The 16,154-nt window shown below is 36.3% G+C and overlaps 1 protein-coding gene across 5 annotated transcripts in view; it reads right to left on the minus strand.

Moving 5' to 3' along the window:
- The window catches only part of Rapgef6 (Rap guanine nucleotide exchange factor 6), a 183,335-nt gene that overhangs the window by 76,949 nt on the left and 90,232 nt on the right, over positions 1–16,154 (minus strand). For all 5 annotated transcript variants that reach the window (XM_052195332.1, XM_052195333.1, XM_052195331.1 and 2 more), the window contains 4 exons: positions 8,740–8,917; positions 6,785–6,921; positions 3,031–3,189; positions 2,310–2,462 (listed from right to left, as the gene is read on the minus strand). In XM_052195332.1, the coding sequence (XP_052051292.1) occupies positions 2,310–2,462; positions 3,031–3,189; positions 6,785–6,921; positions 8,740–8,917 (627 nt within the window). The remainder of the gene's footprint in view (positions 1–2,309; positions 2,463–3,030; positions 3,190–6,784; positions 6,922–8,739; positions 8,918–16,154) is intronic.

Raw genomic sequence — 16,154 nt, forward strand, 5'->3', positions numbered from 1 at the left:
ATCGTAGCAACCAAGAAAGTTTGACATTTGGAGAGAGAATCACACTTTGGATACTCTTCACTTAGAGAAAGGCAAAAGACATGGCTGGCACTGTTATTCTGGCATGGTAGAGACTGGTTAAAACCAGCAAATAAGCAAGAGAACAATTAATAAATATGGAAGTAAAACATTAGAAAAGCCTGTAGGATAGTTTTAGACCTGTTAAATATCATATAAACTTATTGTTGCAGAATGCAGACAGAGACAGTTATAGACATATACTCATAATGAACATAAATATCTGTTTTTCTAGCTCTGACTCATGAGGGCTGTAAATACATAATATAGTAAATTTCCAGATCCTGGCTTATAAATGCTATTCTCTACTGGAAAGATCAAGAACTTTCTGGAGAAATGGCTGATTCCAGAGTAGGAACAAAAAAAGTTCATGATAATCCTGATTGTCAGAAAGCTAGAAATGCTCAAAGAATGATGAGGGCATTTCAGAAGAATAAAGAGTCAACTTGTAGAACAGTTCAATACTAATGGTAAGAGAGTATGACACTAAGTCAATATCAAATATAAAGAATGGCAATCAGTTTTTATAAGAGAAATTATAGTAGCAGTAAAAGTGCTTTCAGCAGGAATTGTCAACAATAATAAAAAACAGGTGGGAAGAGGTTTACACCTAGTTGTTACTATCCACAAACTAGAGGCAGTATGCTGAGGGTCATGTCAGAACATCTTCAGCAGATACTCATCAATTATAAAGTGTCATAAATGGTGACCTCACAGAAAAAAAAATCTTTATATATGGACCCAGGATATCAATGTTAGCTTCCCTAGAAGAAAGTGTCAACACTGCACCAAACACACAGAGCAGAGTGTTAATCATAGTGGAATTCCTTTATGGAAAACATGAGTGTAGTGTGGACATGGGTAAACATGACAGGATATAAGTCATGGATTCCTTAAATCTGTAGGGAATATGAATAACAAAAGAAGACCAAGCACCTGGAATATACAAAAGTGGCACAACAATGAAATAGAACTATGTTCTTAAATGAGAATCCAGACAAGAAATAAATTACTAGAACCACTGGTGAGACTTTACTAGAGACTTCAAGTTGACTGTATTATCTTAACAATGTGTCCTTCCATAATTGGAGAACTCTATGGTGTTTATGTAGGAGTACTCTTGTTTTAGGAATGGTGAGACATTGTATTTGTAAAATATCTCAAACAATTCCAAAGAAGACTGATGAAAAAAATTATAGGTGCACACCAATATGCCCAATTTTTTACATGAGTTCTAACAGACTAAAGTCCCTATATTTGCATTTGTCTGACAAGCCCTAATTAACTAAACTGAGCCATCTCCCTATTCTTGTTCTTAAACTTTTCTGTAAGTTTTCAATTATTAAAATATAGGGGTCTTTGTCAAAGACAAAATGATAATATGTGTTAGTTTATATATTCTATTTATATGTTTTTCTTTCTTTTCTTTTTTTGAAAGTTTCATATAGCTGAGTATGGCCTTGAACTTGCTTCACATATAGTTACTATATGTTTTTCTTTCTTTTCTTTTTTTCAAAGTTTCATATAGCTGAGTATGGTCTTGAACTTACTTTACATATAGTTACTACATATAGTGCTACTCTTGCACTCAGGATCCTCTTACCTCTATCTTCTTAGTGTGGCAATGATTACAGGTATGCAGCTAACCACCATATCCAGCCAGACTAACCTTTTCCTCACACAAAACTTATACTAAGAGATATAGCTATATCTATATAAAACTTATACAGCTCTAAGAATTCAGTACCCAGGAAAAATCTGATACAGTACCACTTGTATTTCTTCTCTATGCTATTAAGTTGTCCATTTGCCAATTAATAATGACATATTTTGCAAATAAAGATAGCTTTAGAAGAGAAAAATGTATTTTAGTTTTAATTTTACTTGATATCTAGGGGTCTTCATAGAGACAAGAGTGACAAAGAATTTAGGAGATGTAGAGAAGGGAATACAAAGATTGCTATATTGAGTGTAATTATACTAAAACTCCAGATTTTCCTCACTCAGTCATAACTTTACTTCCGGTATCTCTTCCGTTTTCAATTTAAAGAAAGGTTCAGAGAAGCCACAGCTGATTTCAAACTAACAAGAGCTCTGCATCTTCATTGTGGACTCTATGTGTCTTTGTGGCTAGTCTTTCAACATGCTAGTGAAGAATTTTACATTACTCATAAAAGTGGTCTAAAAACTACTTTTAAAGCAAGATGAAAGATCTTAATGAAGTTTCTAGAACAAAAAGTAAAAACACCCACCTTGATTACAATGTGTCCTTTCCTGGTTCCACTCCGGTCTAGCTCACGGTGCTCATGTACCATGACAATTTCTCCCTCTTCCTCAACTTTGTGGGTATTTTTTTCCACATGATTTAAAATTCTCCAATAGTCCTGTTGGGCTATGCAGACAAACTGTCCGAGAACAACATGGGGACAGTTAATGAACCTATAGTACATAAACACATCACTATGCACCAAGGCAGAGCACAACGGTAAGATATCGAGCGGCATCAGCTCGTTCTCATTCAATTTGTTTAACCTCAAACTAAAACCAAGGTAAACAATTCAAACTGAGACCAAAGAGGAATCTTCTGAATTCTGCTCTAAAAGGAGAAGTGAACATCCACTTCTCTCAGACAGTATGCAAAGAAATCATGAAGCAGGAGTAAGTTAGAAACAAACAACACACAAGTTCCTATTTCCTTCCTTTTTTGAAAACAGAAAGAGCCTGAACTAAATAGTAAGAGTTTGAATGTTCAAGCAAACCAACATTTATTTGAAACATTCTCTTAAAATTTATACTTTGCTCAATTCAACAAAATTTGAGAGATATAAAATCTACTTTCTCTTGTCAACTGCAGGCTATCAAAAATCCTAATTCTCAACTAACACTGTTTAATTCTGAGCAAGAAAGAGAAAAGCAGCTCCACCACTTCCAGTCTCAGAGGAGGAGAGAGCACACCCAGCAGAGCAGGCTTACCTGACAGTCATCGACTTTGGTTCTGACCACTCCATGCATGTGCTGCTTATCCAGAGTGGGCATAATTCCAAAACTATTTCCCATGAAGAGATTTTCAACTTTCCCATCTGGATGACTAATTTCTACAGTGCCATTTAAAATGACATACCATGAGTCAAGCTATATATAGGAGGAAAATAAAGGGGTTAGAATCTTTTTTAAAGGACAGTTATAAGTTAACTCTGAACAACAATTTAACAAAATATGTAAAATGCATCACTTAAAGGAGAAAAAGGAGACCTGGCTCTATTACTTAGTAATTATTAAACATTCTATACATTGTCTACACAAAACTACTTGTTTCTTTTACTTCTTTTAGTTAACAAAGAAATTTCATAACTGGCAAGTTTCTCTGAGGCAAAATACTGTACTGTTTAAAAGAACAATTCTTGAAGCAAAGACAATTTATTTTACGTGCATGAGTATATGTATATGTATATACATAATATACATTATGTGTGCCCTAGGTCTCCAGATAAGGGCTTCTTACTCCTTAAAACTGGACTTACTGACAATTGTGAGGTGTCCCCTATCTCCTTTAAGAAGACCCAGGGCTCACAACTGCTACGCCATCTATTAGGAGCACAAATTCATAAAATTCAGACCCTGCCTACAGGGTGCCCCAGCACAGTGATTTTCACCAATATAATGTCCCCAGGCCTCAGTTTATTGTTAAACAATTTTTTTTAAGTAATATAGAACTCCTAAAGTAGATGGCCAATTTAATAAAGACCAAATGATTACTTAGAACAGTGCTCAACATATAATCATTCTAATGATAAAAATTAGCAAAAGCCTGAATTTTAATGTACAACTAACAAATTATATATTTTATATATTTATATATTATATATTTGTGCTAATATTAAAAACAATTCTTCATTTGTATGAAATCATTTAACATGAGGGAGATACACTTTTATTATATTTATCTTTGGTGTATGTGTGGTGACACATGTTGCCACAATGTTTGTGTGAAGGCTAGAGGACAAAATGTAGGAATTGTTTCTCTCCTTCTGCTATGTGGGTACCATGGACTGAAGAGAGGTCAGGCTTGGTGGCAAGTTCTATTACCCACAGAACCGTATTGCTGGCCTGGGAGATGACATGTATGCATGTACACATTTTTAACTTTAAAAATTTATCTTAGTTTATGTGTACGAATGTTTTGCCTGTATAGAAATAAGTGTATCATGTGCATGACTGTTGGATCCCCTGAAACTGCCTCTATCCAGCCCAAAGCTGCATTATTTTCTAAAGATTTATTTATTTGTTTTTATATACACTGGTGTTTTGCCTACATATGGGTCTATGTGAGGGTGTCAGGTCCCCTGGAACTGGAGTTATAGCTAGCCATAAGCTGCCATGTGGATGCTGGGAATTGAACCTGGATACTCAGGAAGAACAGAATGCTCTTGACTGGAGAGCCATCTCTCCAGCCCCCAAAGCTGTATTTTTAAAGGTCTTCTGTGTATTAGTGAAACAACATTTATTCTTTAATAGTCATTCCTCCTCATTAGCCTAACTTCCAAGATTTTTGATGCAATTTGAGTAGTAGCTAGGTAACAAAAAGACTTTTAAAGTTCATTTTTTTTTGTTATTGATTATAAGAACACAGTAGGATTTATAGGTTACATAAACTACAGAGAATGGGGCTGTGTCTTTTCCCAACCACCATATTCCTGTTTACAGAAACACATGATAGGAAGTGGACAGACAATACATTTTTTGTTGTTGTGTTTGTTTTTTGAGACAAGTTCTCTATGTAGTCATGGGTATCCTGAAACCTGCTAATGTAGAACAGGCTAGCCTCCAACACATAGAGATCTATTTGCTTGCTTCTCTAGTACTGGGATTAAAGGTGTGCATCTTGCTCAACTAGACAATACATTTTTGCTAACAGAACTATACAGGGTAGAAAACATAAAAACTTATGGAAATGAAAAGCTCATTAAAATTCTACCGTCTAAACAGCATTATCTATCTATCTATCTATCTATCTATCTATCTATCTATCTATCTATCTATCTATCGGTTTATTCAACATAGGGTTTCTATATAGCCCTGGCTGTCCTGGAACTCACTCTGTAGACCAGGCTGGCCTCGAACTCAGAAATCTACCTGCCTTTGCCTCCCTGAGTGCTGGGATTACAGGCATGTGCCACCACTGCCCGGCCTAAACAGCTTTTATTTATTGGTTGCATTTATATATTATTTTAAGCTGTTGAATATGTTAGATTATCCTGCTTGAGTATACGTGTTTGCATATGTAGGTAGAGAAGTGAATGCATGTGGAGACAAGAGGTCAACCTCAGGGACTGTCCACCTTGGTTTATTTTTGCTTGAGTATGTGTGGGTGCAGGTACACATGTGTGCATATGTGCTGGAGGCTAGAGGACAACCTTGGCTGTATTTCTGCAGATAACATCTATGTTATTCTTTTAGAAAGGGTCTTGTTGGCCTTGGGCTTGCCAAGCAGGCTGAAATGATTGACCAATAAGCCCCAGGATGCATGCCATCATATCCTGCTTTTGTTGTAGCTTCTGGGGACCAAACTCGGGTCCTTATACTTGGTGGCAAATACTTAACCAACTTAGCTATCTCTCCAGTCCCTATCTTGTCTTTAAAGATAAAAAAATAAACTCATCTGTTCCCTCCAACTTCCTGGGGATGTGTATATTATTTATTAGATGTGCAAAACATGCAAATAAAGCAGGAGAAGACATCTGCCCCTGAAAGAATTTCTAGCAATTTAAAGAGAAGTGAGCTTGTGGAGTACACGGCTCAGTTTCACTTGTCCAGTATGTTGGGTTTGATTCTCCAGCAACCCAAAGAACAATTAAGAACACTCTACTCTTTTATCCAATAGTAATAAATTTATGTGGTTAGCTATTGCTTGTATTTAAACTATAGTTTGGCATACTTTGGCATCATCAGTTCTATTATAAATATGTAATGAACATCTTTTGATATAACTCTTGAGGTTATTTTGTTCTAAGGAGAGACACTAGTAAGTAGAACAGATTAGAGGCTGTGAATACAGAGAATTTCTAAATGAATTTCATAAATGTTAAAAAACAACAACAACAAAAACCAAAAACATGGTACTACAATTCTCAGCAATCTCACAGTAGTGTTTCCCAGTCCCTACAGCAGTGGTTCCCAACCTGTGGGTTATAACCCTTTTACAGGGGGTGCCCAAGACCATCTGAAAACAACAGATATTTGCATTACAATTTGTACCAGTAGCAAAATTACAGTTATGAAGTAGCAATGAGAGAATTTTATGGGTGGGGTCACCACACCATGAGGAACTAACTGTATTAAAGGGTCGCAGCCTTAGGAAGTTTGGGAACCACCACACTACAGCCTTGTTGCATCCAGTAGGAGGCAGGCATCAGCATCAACACCCTGCCCCCCCCCCCCCCGTGTGTGTGTGTGTGTGTGTGTATGTATGCATACACGCATATACACAAATCAACAACAATGAATTCTTTAAAGAGTCTTATTAATTTTAGTATTAAAAATGGTTTAATTATTGATTACTGATTTTGCATAAAGTCCATTGCCAGGAAAACAATTTCAAGACAGTAAAGCAACAACAACAAAACTTAAATTAATTACCTCAACTAAGTATTCACTCAAAATAATTTAAACTCAAAAGCTTGAATTTATACAAGCTTAGAGAAGTTAATATAACAATTTGCTGACCTACCTCTTGCCCATCTTCAAGAATAACAGCCCCAGCCTGCTCTACTACTTCGAAAACCATGACAGAGCAGAGCTCTCTCCTTACAGACATGGTCATGTTTGCAAAGGCAGGCAGCTGGTGCATGAACTCAAGTAACTGTTCTATAAGAAAACAGAAATTCTAGCATAAAGATCAATGATGCTTATTTTAACATACAACAAATTTTATAATTCAATATTCAATTTATTAATCAACTTAGGATCTGATACCCATATCTGATCTCTACAGCACTGCACACATATGATGCACATGTATATGCAGGTAAAATAGCTATCACATAAAAATATTTTAAAAAACCCAGTTAATTTAGTAGGTGATATGTGTGCACATACACATTTATAAACTGCATGTATATTTACTTTCACATATAAACCAGGCATACTGAAAGATATCATCCAAAACCCTCAGAGAACCAGGAAACCACACAGGTTCAGACAAAGACAAAGCATCTGTTAGATCTGCCTGGCTGGAGATGCCACGTGATTGCTGGTGCAGATTAGTGCTGTACTTTGATCTAATAGATCTGCAAAACCCCTTTTGTCTATTACTTTTAGGCTAGAATTTTTTTTCTTAATTCTACTGGTAATGTCAGTCAGTAAATTAGGGAGAACTAAAGTGATGTATAGCTCAACGTATAGCTATATGTCACTAAAGTGACGTATAGATGATTTGTTAAATCATCTAGTTAACTAGCTTTATTAACATTTTACTATTTTTACTAAATGTTCATGGGTTTCTGAGGCTATTTTCTAATTAAAAACACGTTAAGTAATAAACAAACTTCAATAAAAATGGGCATACAAAGGAGGTATACACTCATAGGTAATTGGAATTCATGAAATGTATAGTTCCTGTGTGGATGTTAACAGCACAAGTCTAAACAGTGGTTATTTAACAATATTCTATCTTTATAATAGCAGACAATGTATAATATACTGAACATTGCTAATAAATGTTATTTTCACTAATGCTGATTTCTAATATGAACAGCAATATAATAATAAAAAAATCCAAGATAAAATCGTAAATGAACAGTATGTAACTGACATTAAGTAAACTTAGTTCCTTAATGATATATCACCATCTTTAAATTCAACTTTTCAATTAAAAATATATTATCTAATTCTAAGAAATTAGAAATACACAAAAAGCTTTATCTATAGTTTTAATGAGAGTAACATTAATGAGGGTGCACAAATGAGGGTAACTGAAATTTATTTGAAACTGATTTAAAAATTACTTCATAGACTTGACTCTAGTGAGCTTTAAGTGTCTTATGAGCATGAAGATAAAAATCTGCAAAATGAACTCAACATTTTTATTTTATAAACACTCATAGCAAGTCTCAACAATGGCTCTCAATGATTTGACATCTTGATGCCAATGTCCAGGTATAGTCTTCATAAAAACTTTCTCAGGTTTGCATGGTATAATGGCTACAGGAGAAGACACCGGGGGCATCTATCTACCTTATCCATCCTGGATTATCCATACCAGAGATCTACTATTATGTTTTAGGGTGAATAAGCAGACTACAAAGAAGACTATAAGAGATGGAACTGAGGTCTTATGCCAGAAGTCTCTTGAGTAGTCATGTTGGACTTAAGATTTTCGCACACTCCAGTGAAGACTCAGGTGACTGGAATCTACATGTAAATTCTGACTAAGATTCTAAGCTAATATTATCTAGCTAAGAAGTTCCTGAATTGCAAACCAATAAATACTATAAAATAATAAACATATGTTGCTTTAAGAAGTTATGTTTTGGTACAATATCTTATGTAGCAACAGATTATTTTATATATAAGGTTGAAAATGTTTATGTGAACAGAATTATTTCCGTCCTTCCTTCCTTTTTTAAAAAGACATGTTTTTTTTCTGTGGCGCTCTGGCTGGTCTCAAATGTATATATTTCTTACCAACGTCATCATCAGTTTTGTCTGCGGGTTCCTTTTCAAGACACTCCCGAACAAGATCTCGACCCTGCAGTGGATCTGTTCGATCAATCTCTTCTTCCTCCTCCTCTTCATCCTCAGAATCAACAGGTCCTTCTGGAAGACGTGTTAAATCTACATCTCCTACTTCACTCTCTGTAGCCTACAGAAAGACATTTCAACCACAACTTTGGAAACTTATCAATGCTAGATATCTTAGGAACTAGGAGGCTTCAAAAATTACCATTCACAGAAGATGAAGATGTCTTTTCAACAATAAAAACTGATTAGAATATTTTTAATATTATGCTCCTGATCCGTAGTATAAATGAAAAAGCATGAATACTAAAAGTTATAGTAAACAGGGAGTTGAACACAGGAATTCCATAATAATATAAGCAAACAAAAATGAGTAGCAGTAGAGATTATGACAGCTTCATTTAAGGCCTTACAGGCTTTTTGCCCTCTTTCATAGTCACTTACTCTCTTATTAATCACATTTCCTGAGCCCAAAGATTCAGGGAACATCACAGAAGAGAAGGCAGAAGGAATGTAAGAGATGGAGGAAAGTGCTCTGAAACACTTCCTTTATATATAACATGTTGCACTCATGAGTTCATACCAACTGTGGTTACCACAAAAGTTCTATATAAGATCAAGGAAGTTTAAAAACATACAGTATAATATGGCATTGTAATTTAGAAAGTATAATATGGCATTGTAACTTAGAAACTTTGGAATAAAGTTAAGTCAGTATTAAAAAGAAAAAAAAAAAGAAATTCTAGTACAGAGTTGCTCCCGAGGCCCCAGTCATAGCTGCTGATCTGTAAGAAGGGATAGAAAAGTCACTTTTCTATGAGGGGTAGATGCTGGCAGGTTTCTTGTGTTGCCATCAATAATTGCACAACTTGTGCTCAGTGGTGTGTGTGTGTGTGTGTGTGTGTGTGTGTGTGTGTGTGAGAGAGAGAGAGAGAGAGAGAGAGAGAGAGAGAGAGAGAGCGCATCAATAAAAGTTTCAAAGAGTTAAAAATAGGAACAAGGCTAAAAATGAACAGGAAGAGCAGAGGCAGGGAAATGGGAAGGAGAACTCTTGAGTAAGAGAAGCAGAACCAGAAAGAGCAATGAAGCAACAGAAATATAACATACAGGACAGCGAAATAAAGAGTGCCAACAAGAGGATCACAGAGAAGAATGGAGGAAAAACAGGCGAGCCACCGGAAACAAAATGACCTTAGAGACAGGCAGGAAAGAGAGCCCTATCTCCAAGTATAGCCTCCCCGCTGTGAGAACTGCGTCCACTTTCTCTGTGGGCCAGCATATTAATCTTCTGGCCTTTGTTAATTCACATTAGGGCTCAGATAACAACTCGGTCTTGCTTTATGCACAATTTATAGTGCCTCTGGATTCCTATTTATTTTTAAATAGTTAATAATCTAAACTGAATATACAATGAGCTCCTTTAAAACTAGAAAAGCTGGCTTCTAACAGTCTGCTGCTATGGCCTGGACCATTATCCTCTTTTCCTTTTTGAGACAGAGTTTCATGTGGCCCACATGGGCCTCGACCTCAGATCTGTAACCAAGAATGTCCTTAAACTTCTGATCTTCTTGCTGCCATTTAGGATTATAGGTATATGCTCCTCTGCTCAGTTTATGAAGTGCTAAGACTGAACCCAAGGGTAAGCACCCTATTAACTGGGCTACAGACATGTCCTACCCTTTTTTAACAGTGCTACCCATCAAATATAGGGCCACCCAAGGCCCCTTGAGCCAAAGCATACCCCCAGATCCTAAAACTTTTAATAAAGATTTATTTATTTATGAATATGAGTGCTCTGTCTTCATGCACACTAGAAGAAGGAATCATATACCATTACAAATGGCTGTGAGCTACCAGGTGGGTGCTAGAACTTGAACTCAGGATTTCTGGAAGAGTAGCCAGTGCTCTTTTAACCACTGAGCCATCTCTCCAGCTCATAAAAATTATAACTATTTTTTATTATATGTGCATGAATGTTTTGGCTCCATGTATTGTATTGTAACTGCATGTGTGCCTGGTGTCCACAGAGGCCAGAAAAGGGTACCTAATTCCCTGGCACTGTAGTTATAGATGGTTGTGAGCTGCTATATGGGAGATAGGAACCAAAACCACAAGTTCTCTTATATGGAGCCATCTCTCCAACACCTTAAAAATCCTTTTTTTTTTTTTTTGTAAAGATTTATTTATTTATTCTCCCTCCTCCCTTTCTCCCTCTTGCTCCAGCCCCGGCCACTCCAGCCCATAGGTTCTTTGTTTCTCATTATGGATGGTTGTGAGCCATCATGTGGGTACTGGGATTTGAACTCATGACCTCTGGAAGAACAGTCAGTGCTCTTAACCGCTGAGCCATCATCTCTCCAGTCCAAAGAAGCTTTTTTTTTTTTTTAAAAAGATTCATTTATTTATTATATGTAAGTACACTGTAGCTGTCTTCAGACACATCCAGAAGAGGGCATCCAATCTCATTACAGATGGTTATAAGCCACCATGTGGTTGCTGGGATTTGAACTCAGGACCTCCAGAAGAGCAGTTAAGAGCTTTTAACCACCAAGCCATCTCTCCAGCCCCTTAAAATTCTTAATAGAAAGAAATCTTAACTTCAAGATGATGATGTTGGAAGGTAGGCAGCTACAAAACTCATCCTCATGAATGGGTACTACCCTAAGAGGCTAGAGGGTAGTACCATCCAACCTTTCTTCCATATGAGGAAATAGCTAGATGGTGCCATCTACAGATCAGAGAGAGGTCTTTCACAGGATAGCAAATTTGTCATGACCTTAATTTGGAATTTCCAGCATCTAAAACCATGAGAAGAGAATTTCTACTGTTTGTAAGCTACCCAGTGCACAGTAATTTTTTTTAACAGCAGTTTGAACGGACTATGATAATATCTCAGAGATGATATTCTGTAAACACCATGTACTTTAAAGCAAAAATAAGGACTCTCATTAAGGATTACATAAACTGTAATATGAATAGATGAATAAATTTAACTGTATGTGGTGGATCATGCCTACAATACTAACATACAAAAGACTTAATCCCTGAGTTCTAGACCAGCCCAGGGTAACCCTGGTAGACGGCATGGTTAACAGAGTAAATATGAACACTGAAATAGAAGAGATGGACAATGGTCAACTAAAAGTAATAGAATCATGGGACTATAATGTTAATATTAAGAGATGGTAGAAGACTTATTTTTGTAGGTTAGCAAATTGAGCCAGCCCTAGGCAGCAGATCATCAAAAAGATTATGATAAATGGGTTAAACACAGGGGTCTACTAGGACAAGGATTAAACCGCTTTTGAACCATCTCCTTTCCTGTCACATGTACTTTATACATATAATGTGGTGAGTACAAGATCTCTCTGTGATGAGTTGGCCTTTACCAAATAAACCATCAGAATATCCTTTTCCTGTTTGCAACTAAGCATAAAGCTGCAGTAAAAGGTGCCACAGGCTATAATAATGTTATATGAACTTATAAAAAACACATTTTAAGATTGAGGTTTAAGTGTTAAGCCATAACCCCATATTTTCAATGCTTTTCTTTTCAGCATTATCATGTCCAAGTCCCCCTTTCAGGGACCATTCAGCTTTTAAGCTCATCTTTGTCTTCTTGGTCAGATAAGAATTCTGTGCAATGAAATTTTCCACAATTCTGCAGACAAGGATAGCCCTGTCCATTTCTCTCCTCTGCCTTACAGAACAACATTTTAGTCAGCAAAGATATTTTGCCATTTTCCTTGAAACCAATACTGGTATTTGTTTAAAATATAATTCAACTTGAATTCTTTCTAGATTACTTCTATGTGAGCAAACAGTGCTTGACTCAGCAAGGGAAACAAGATCAGTAAAACATAAACTCCCATCTGTATAAATTTATTCTGATAATACACCAAGCTTTCAAGATACCATTAAACACAAAACACCAAAAACACAGCTAAAGAAAAGCAAGCATGCTGAGGGACTGGCATGTGCTCTGCCATGCAGCAGACTCTGGAGAGCTGTAGAAAAAGAATGGGATACAGAACCAGATGGCAGATGGTAGTGGGAAGTGACAGGCTTGGCATTTGTAGTTTGATAAGAGTGAAACACTGAAATTTCATTAGTAGAGTATTTTTTAAGTCATCACATTCTTGCAATTTGTTTCAAATAGGAGTTTAAAACATAGCATTGTATGTGGGTAGTGGGTAACTCAGACTTGGACAAGGACATAGATGGTGTCTTTTTGTACTTCTCTTAGGATTAATATTAAAGATTAAACCCCAGTACCTTGTACAAACCATCCCACACTACTGTTAGATCACAGATTCTCTAGTTGCCTTTCTCTTCCAGAAAGGCGGCCACAGCTCAAAGCAGCCCAGTCTCTGATTAGACCTGGTAAGAAAGCATGCTGTGCAAACAGCTACAAGCCATGTTTATGTTCTACCTAGTGCCTGCTCTCAAGCTTCAGTATGAAGTTTGTCTACCTTGTTAGAAAAAGAATCTGAAAGAATCAGCCCCTCCCCCTTCTCTAGATTTCAAGTTAAGATTCTCTCACATCCCTCCTCACTTTCTGGAACCCAGTCATGCTCTACAGCATGGTAGTTATTGTAGATCTGATTACAGCTTTTCTCAGGATCTGAAGAAAAGTCCTCATCTTTCTATAGGCTCTACCATGCTTTCTATGGGCTGATGGTTTTTCTTGTCTAATGTTTTCACTTTAAGGCTTGATAATGCCTCGTTTACACCCCATGGCCATGGGGGTGGGAATCCTTCCTCTCTCCTGATAAAGCCCCTTTTTGAAGGAAAATTTTGTGCCAGCTCCTTTCTGCAGATCTACATTTTTAAGTAGCATCTATCACTGAATGACACCCCTATTGAAGAGATGATATTCTTAAGAGAAAACTTAAAGACATGTGCTAAAGAACATTTAGCAGAACAAAGCTAATTGGGAAAGAAAACAACGAAGCAGCTCTAATGGTACCAAGTCTGGTAACAAGGACACTAGAGTTGAAAGTTAAGGGATTTTTTACAAGTCAGTTTCTTTTCCACAGAGATGGGGGATGAATGGCTCTGTGCCTTGTCTTACCGAAGAGTGAGTTAAAACATATGCCTAGAGAGATGGCACTGTAGTTAAGAGCATATATTGCTCTCCCAGAGGACCTGAATTTGGTTCCCAGCACCTAAGTTGCTTGGAACAACCAGGGGGTCAAGATCAAGGGGATCTAATGGCCATTTCTGGCTTCCAGGACCACTACACTCAAGTGCACAACCCATACACAGGGACATATTTTGTTTTTTAAACAAATCAAAAATTTAAAGGACAAATGATTTTGTTCAAGAGCTATTGCTTTTCAACTGTATATCTGTTAAATGAGACTAAAGCTAATAGAAAAAAAGAAGCTAGAAAGAAGCACTTCATATTCTCTGAACATTCTTGGAAAATATGCAGAAACAAGAAGAGTACTTGTAATCTTTTTAAATAGTGGTAAATGCTTTAGTTTCTTTAAGCTTTATTTTTTTAAACCAAAATAAAAAAGAATTCAAAAGATGGTAGTGCCCGAGAGTATGGATGGCCTCATACTTGGCTACACAGTGCTTCTAGCATAGTGCTAAACCCAACTCTCCAAAGTAAAATACTTGCATCATTATACAAGACTTTGCTTGTAGAGTTAAGTGCTAAGTGTTCACACTTAAAATACTTCAAAAGCTGGAATACTTACAACCATGCAATTTAACAGTTGTTGGTTCAGTTATCAGCAATATTCATGTCTGACAAAAAAGTATATTCATAGCTTTAACAAGTATTCCTCTAAAGGTAGCCCTGTGTCCAGTACTAATGTTTAACCTTTCTTACTTCTGTTTTATTCCGAAAGCTCTTTTATACACACACACACACACACACACACACACACACACACACACACACACTTTTTTCTAAATATTTCTTATACTTTACATGGCTTATTAAAATTTTACAAATTTTTGAGGTCTACTTTATTATTCTGTTCTAGTTTATCTTTTAGTAGATATTCCCTTAATTGTTCTGCACACATTTTAAAATTATTGTTTAAGTTTATTCCATTTAAGGCATAAAATGTAAGAACCCCCTTCTACTTTTATCTGTGTTAGTCTGTTTTTCTTTGTTTTATGGCACATCATGTACATTAATCATCAACTTGATATAATCTAGAATCATTTGGGAAAAGAGTTTCATGGAGGGATTCTATCAGGTTGACCTCTGAGAATGTTTACAGAGGGCTATCTTGATTCTGCTGAGGTGAGAAGACCTGACCAGAGAACTCTGGACTGTGTTAGGGTAGAGAAAGGAGGCCGAGCGCGTGCACCTATCTGTTAACTCGTTGTTCTTTGCTCTTGACTAGAGATGAAATTTGACTAGTTTCAAGTTCCTACTGCACTGACTTCCCCACAATGATGAGCTGTAAAACTGGAATTGTGAGCAAACATACCCATTCCCCTAAGTTGCTTCTGTCAAGATACAATGTTTCTATTCTAGGCAATTGCCTTAAAAGTTAGCTGACAGTAAGAGTCTGATAATTTCTCTCTTAGCTGGCCTCTCTTAAAAGATCTTTATCTTACACTTCTGGATTTTGGGTTTAGCACTACCACTATAATTTTCTTCTGCTTTAAATTTTGAGTAACTGTTTTGTTTCTAGAATTTTGATGTCTGTATCTTTTTACTTGTTTACTCTGTAAGTTCACTAAAATTTAGCACTATATTACCGAGTAATTTATAAATTTCAATGCACACATCCTTCTTTTTTAATTGTAGAGATTCTATTTAACACATTTTGGAGATACAAAACAGTAAAGGTAGAACACAGATTGGTTTTTGTAAGGATAGGGATCAGGAGAGGAAATGAATACAGATAAGCCTAAAATGTTTTTAGATGCTATGCTAAGTTCTCATATTAAAGAGGGTAAATTCTGTTATATGTAAACAATTCATTAATGGCCATGCAACACATGCACATGATTAGTGATATAGGAAGCTGAAGTGATAGCATAGAACTAAATTATGAAATATGTTCTTCAATATCTGTAATATGGTTAGCCAGCAAGACATCTACATATATTTTGACTAATTATAAAGAAAATAGTTAAAAGGCAACAAAGCTGCAGACTGCTACTGCTGTAGGAAGATGCATGGAAGTCTGTAAGCAGGGTAGTCGCATAGAGAGACATTATCTTGCAATACAAGACTTCCAACTAACACTAGTAGGCAAGCAACCTGAAGAAGCTACAATCAGTGTAGGATCTCAGACACTTTTCCAGCATCTTTGAAGAGATTCCAGTTGTATACAACCCATCCTTGAGTACACAGCAAAGCACTGACTTGAATAAATATGCTCACT

Source organism: Apodemus sylvaticus, chromosome 10 (assembly GCF_947179515.1).
Source record: "Apodemus sylvaticus chromosome 10, mApoSyl1.1, whole genome shotgun sequence".
Classification (NCBI taxonomy): Eukaryota; Metazoa; Chordata; class Mammalia; order Rodentia; family Muridae; genus Apodemus; species Apodemus sylvaticus.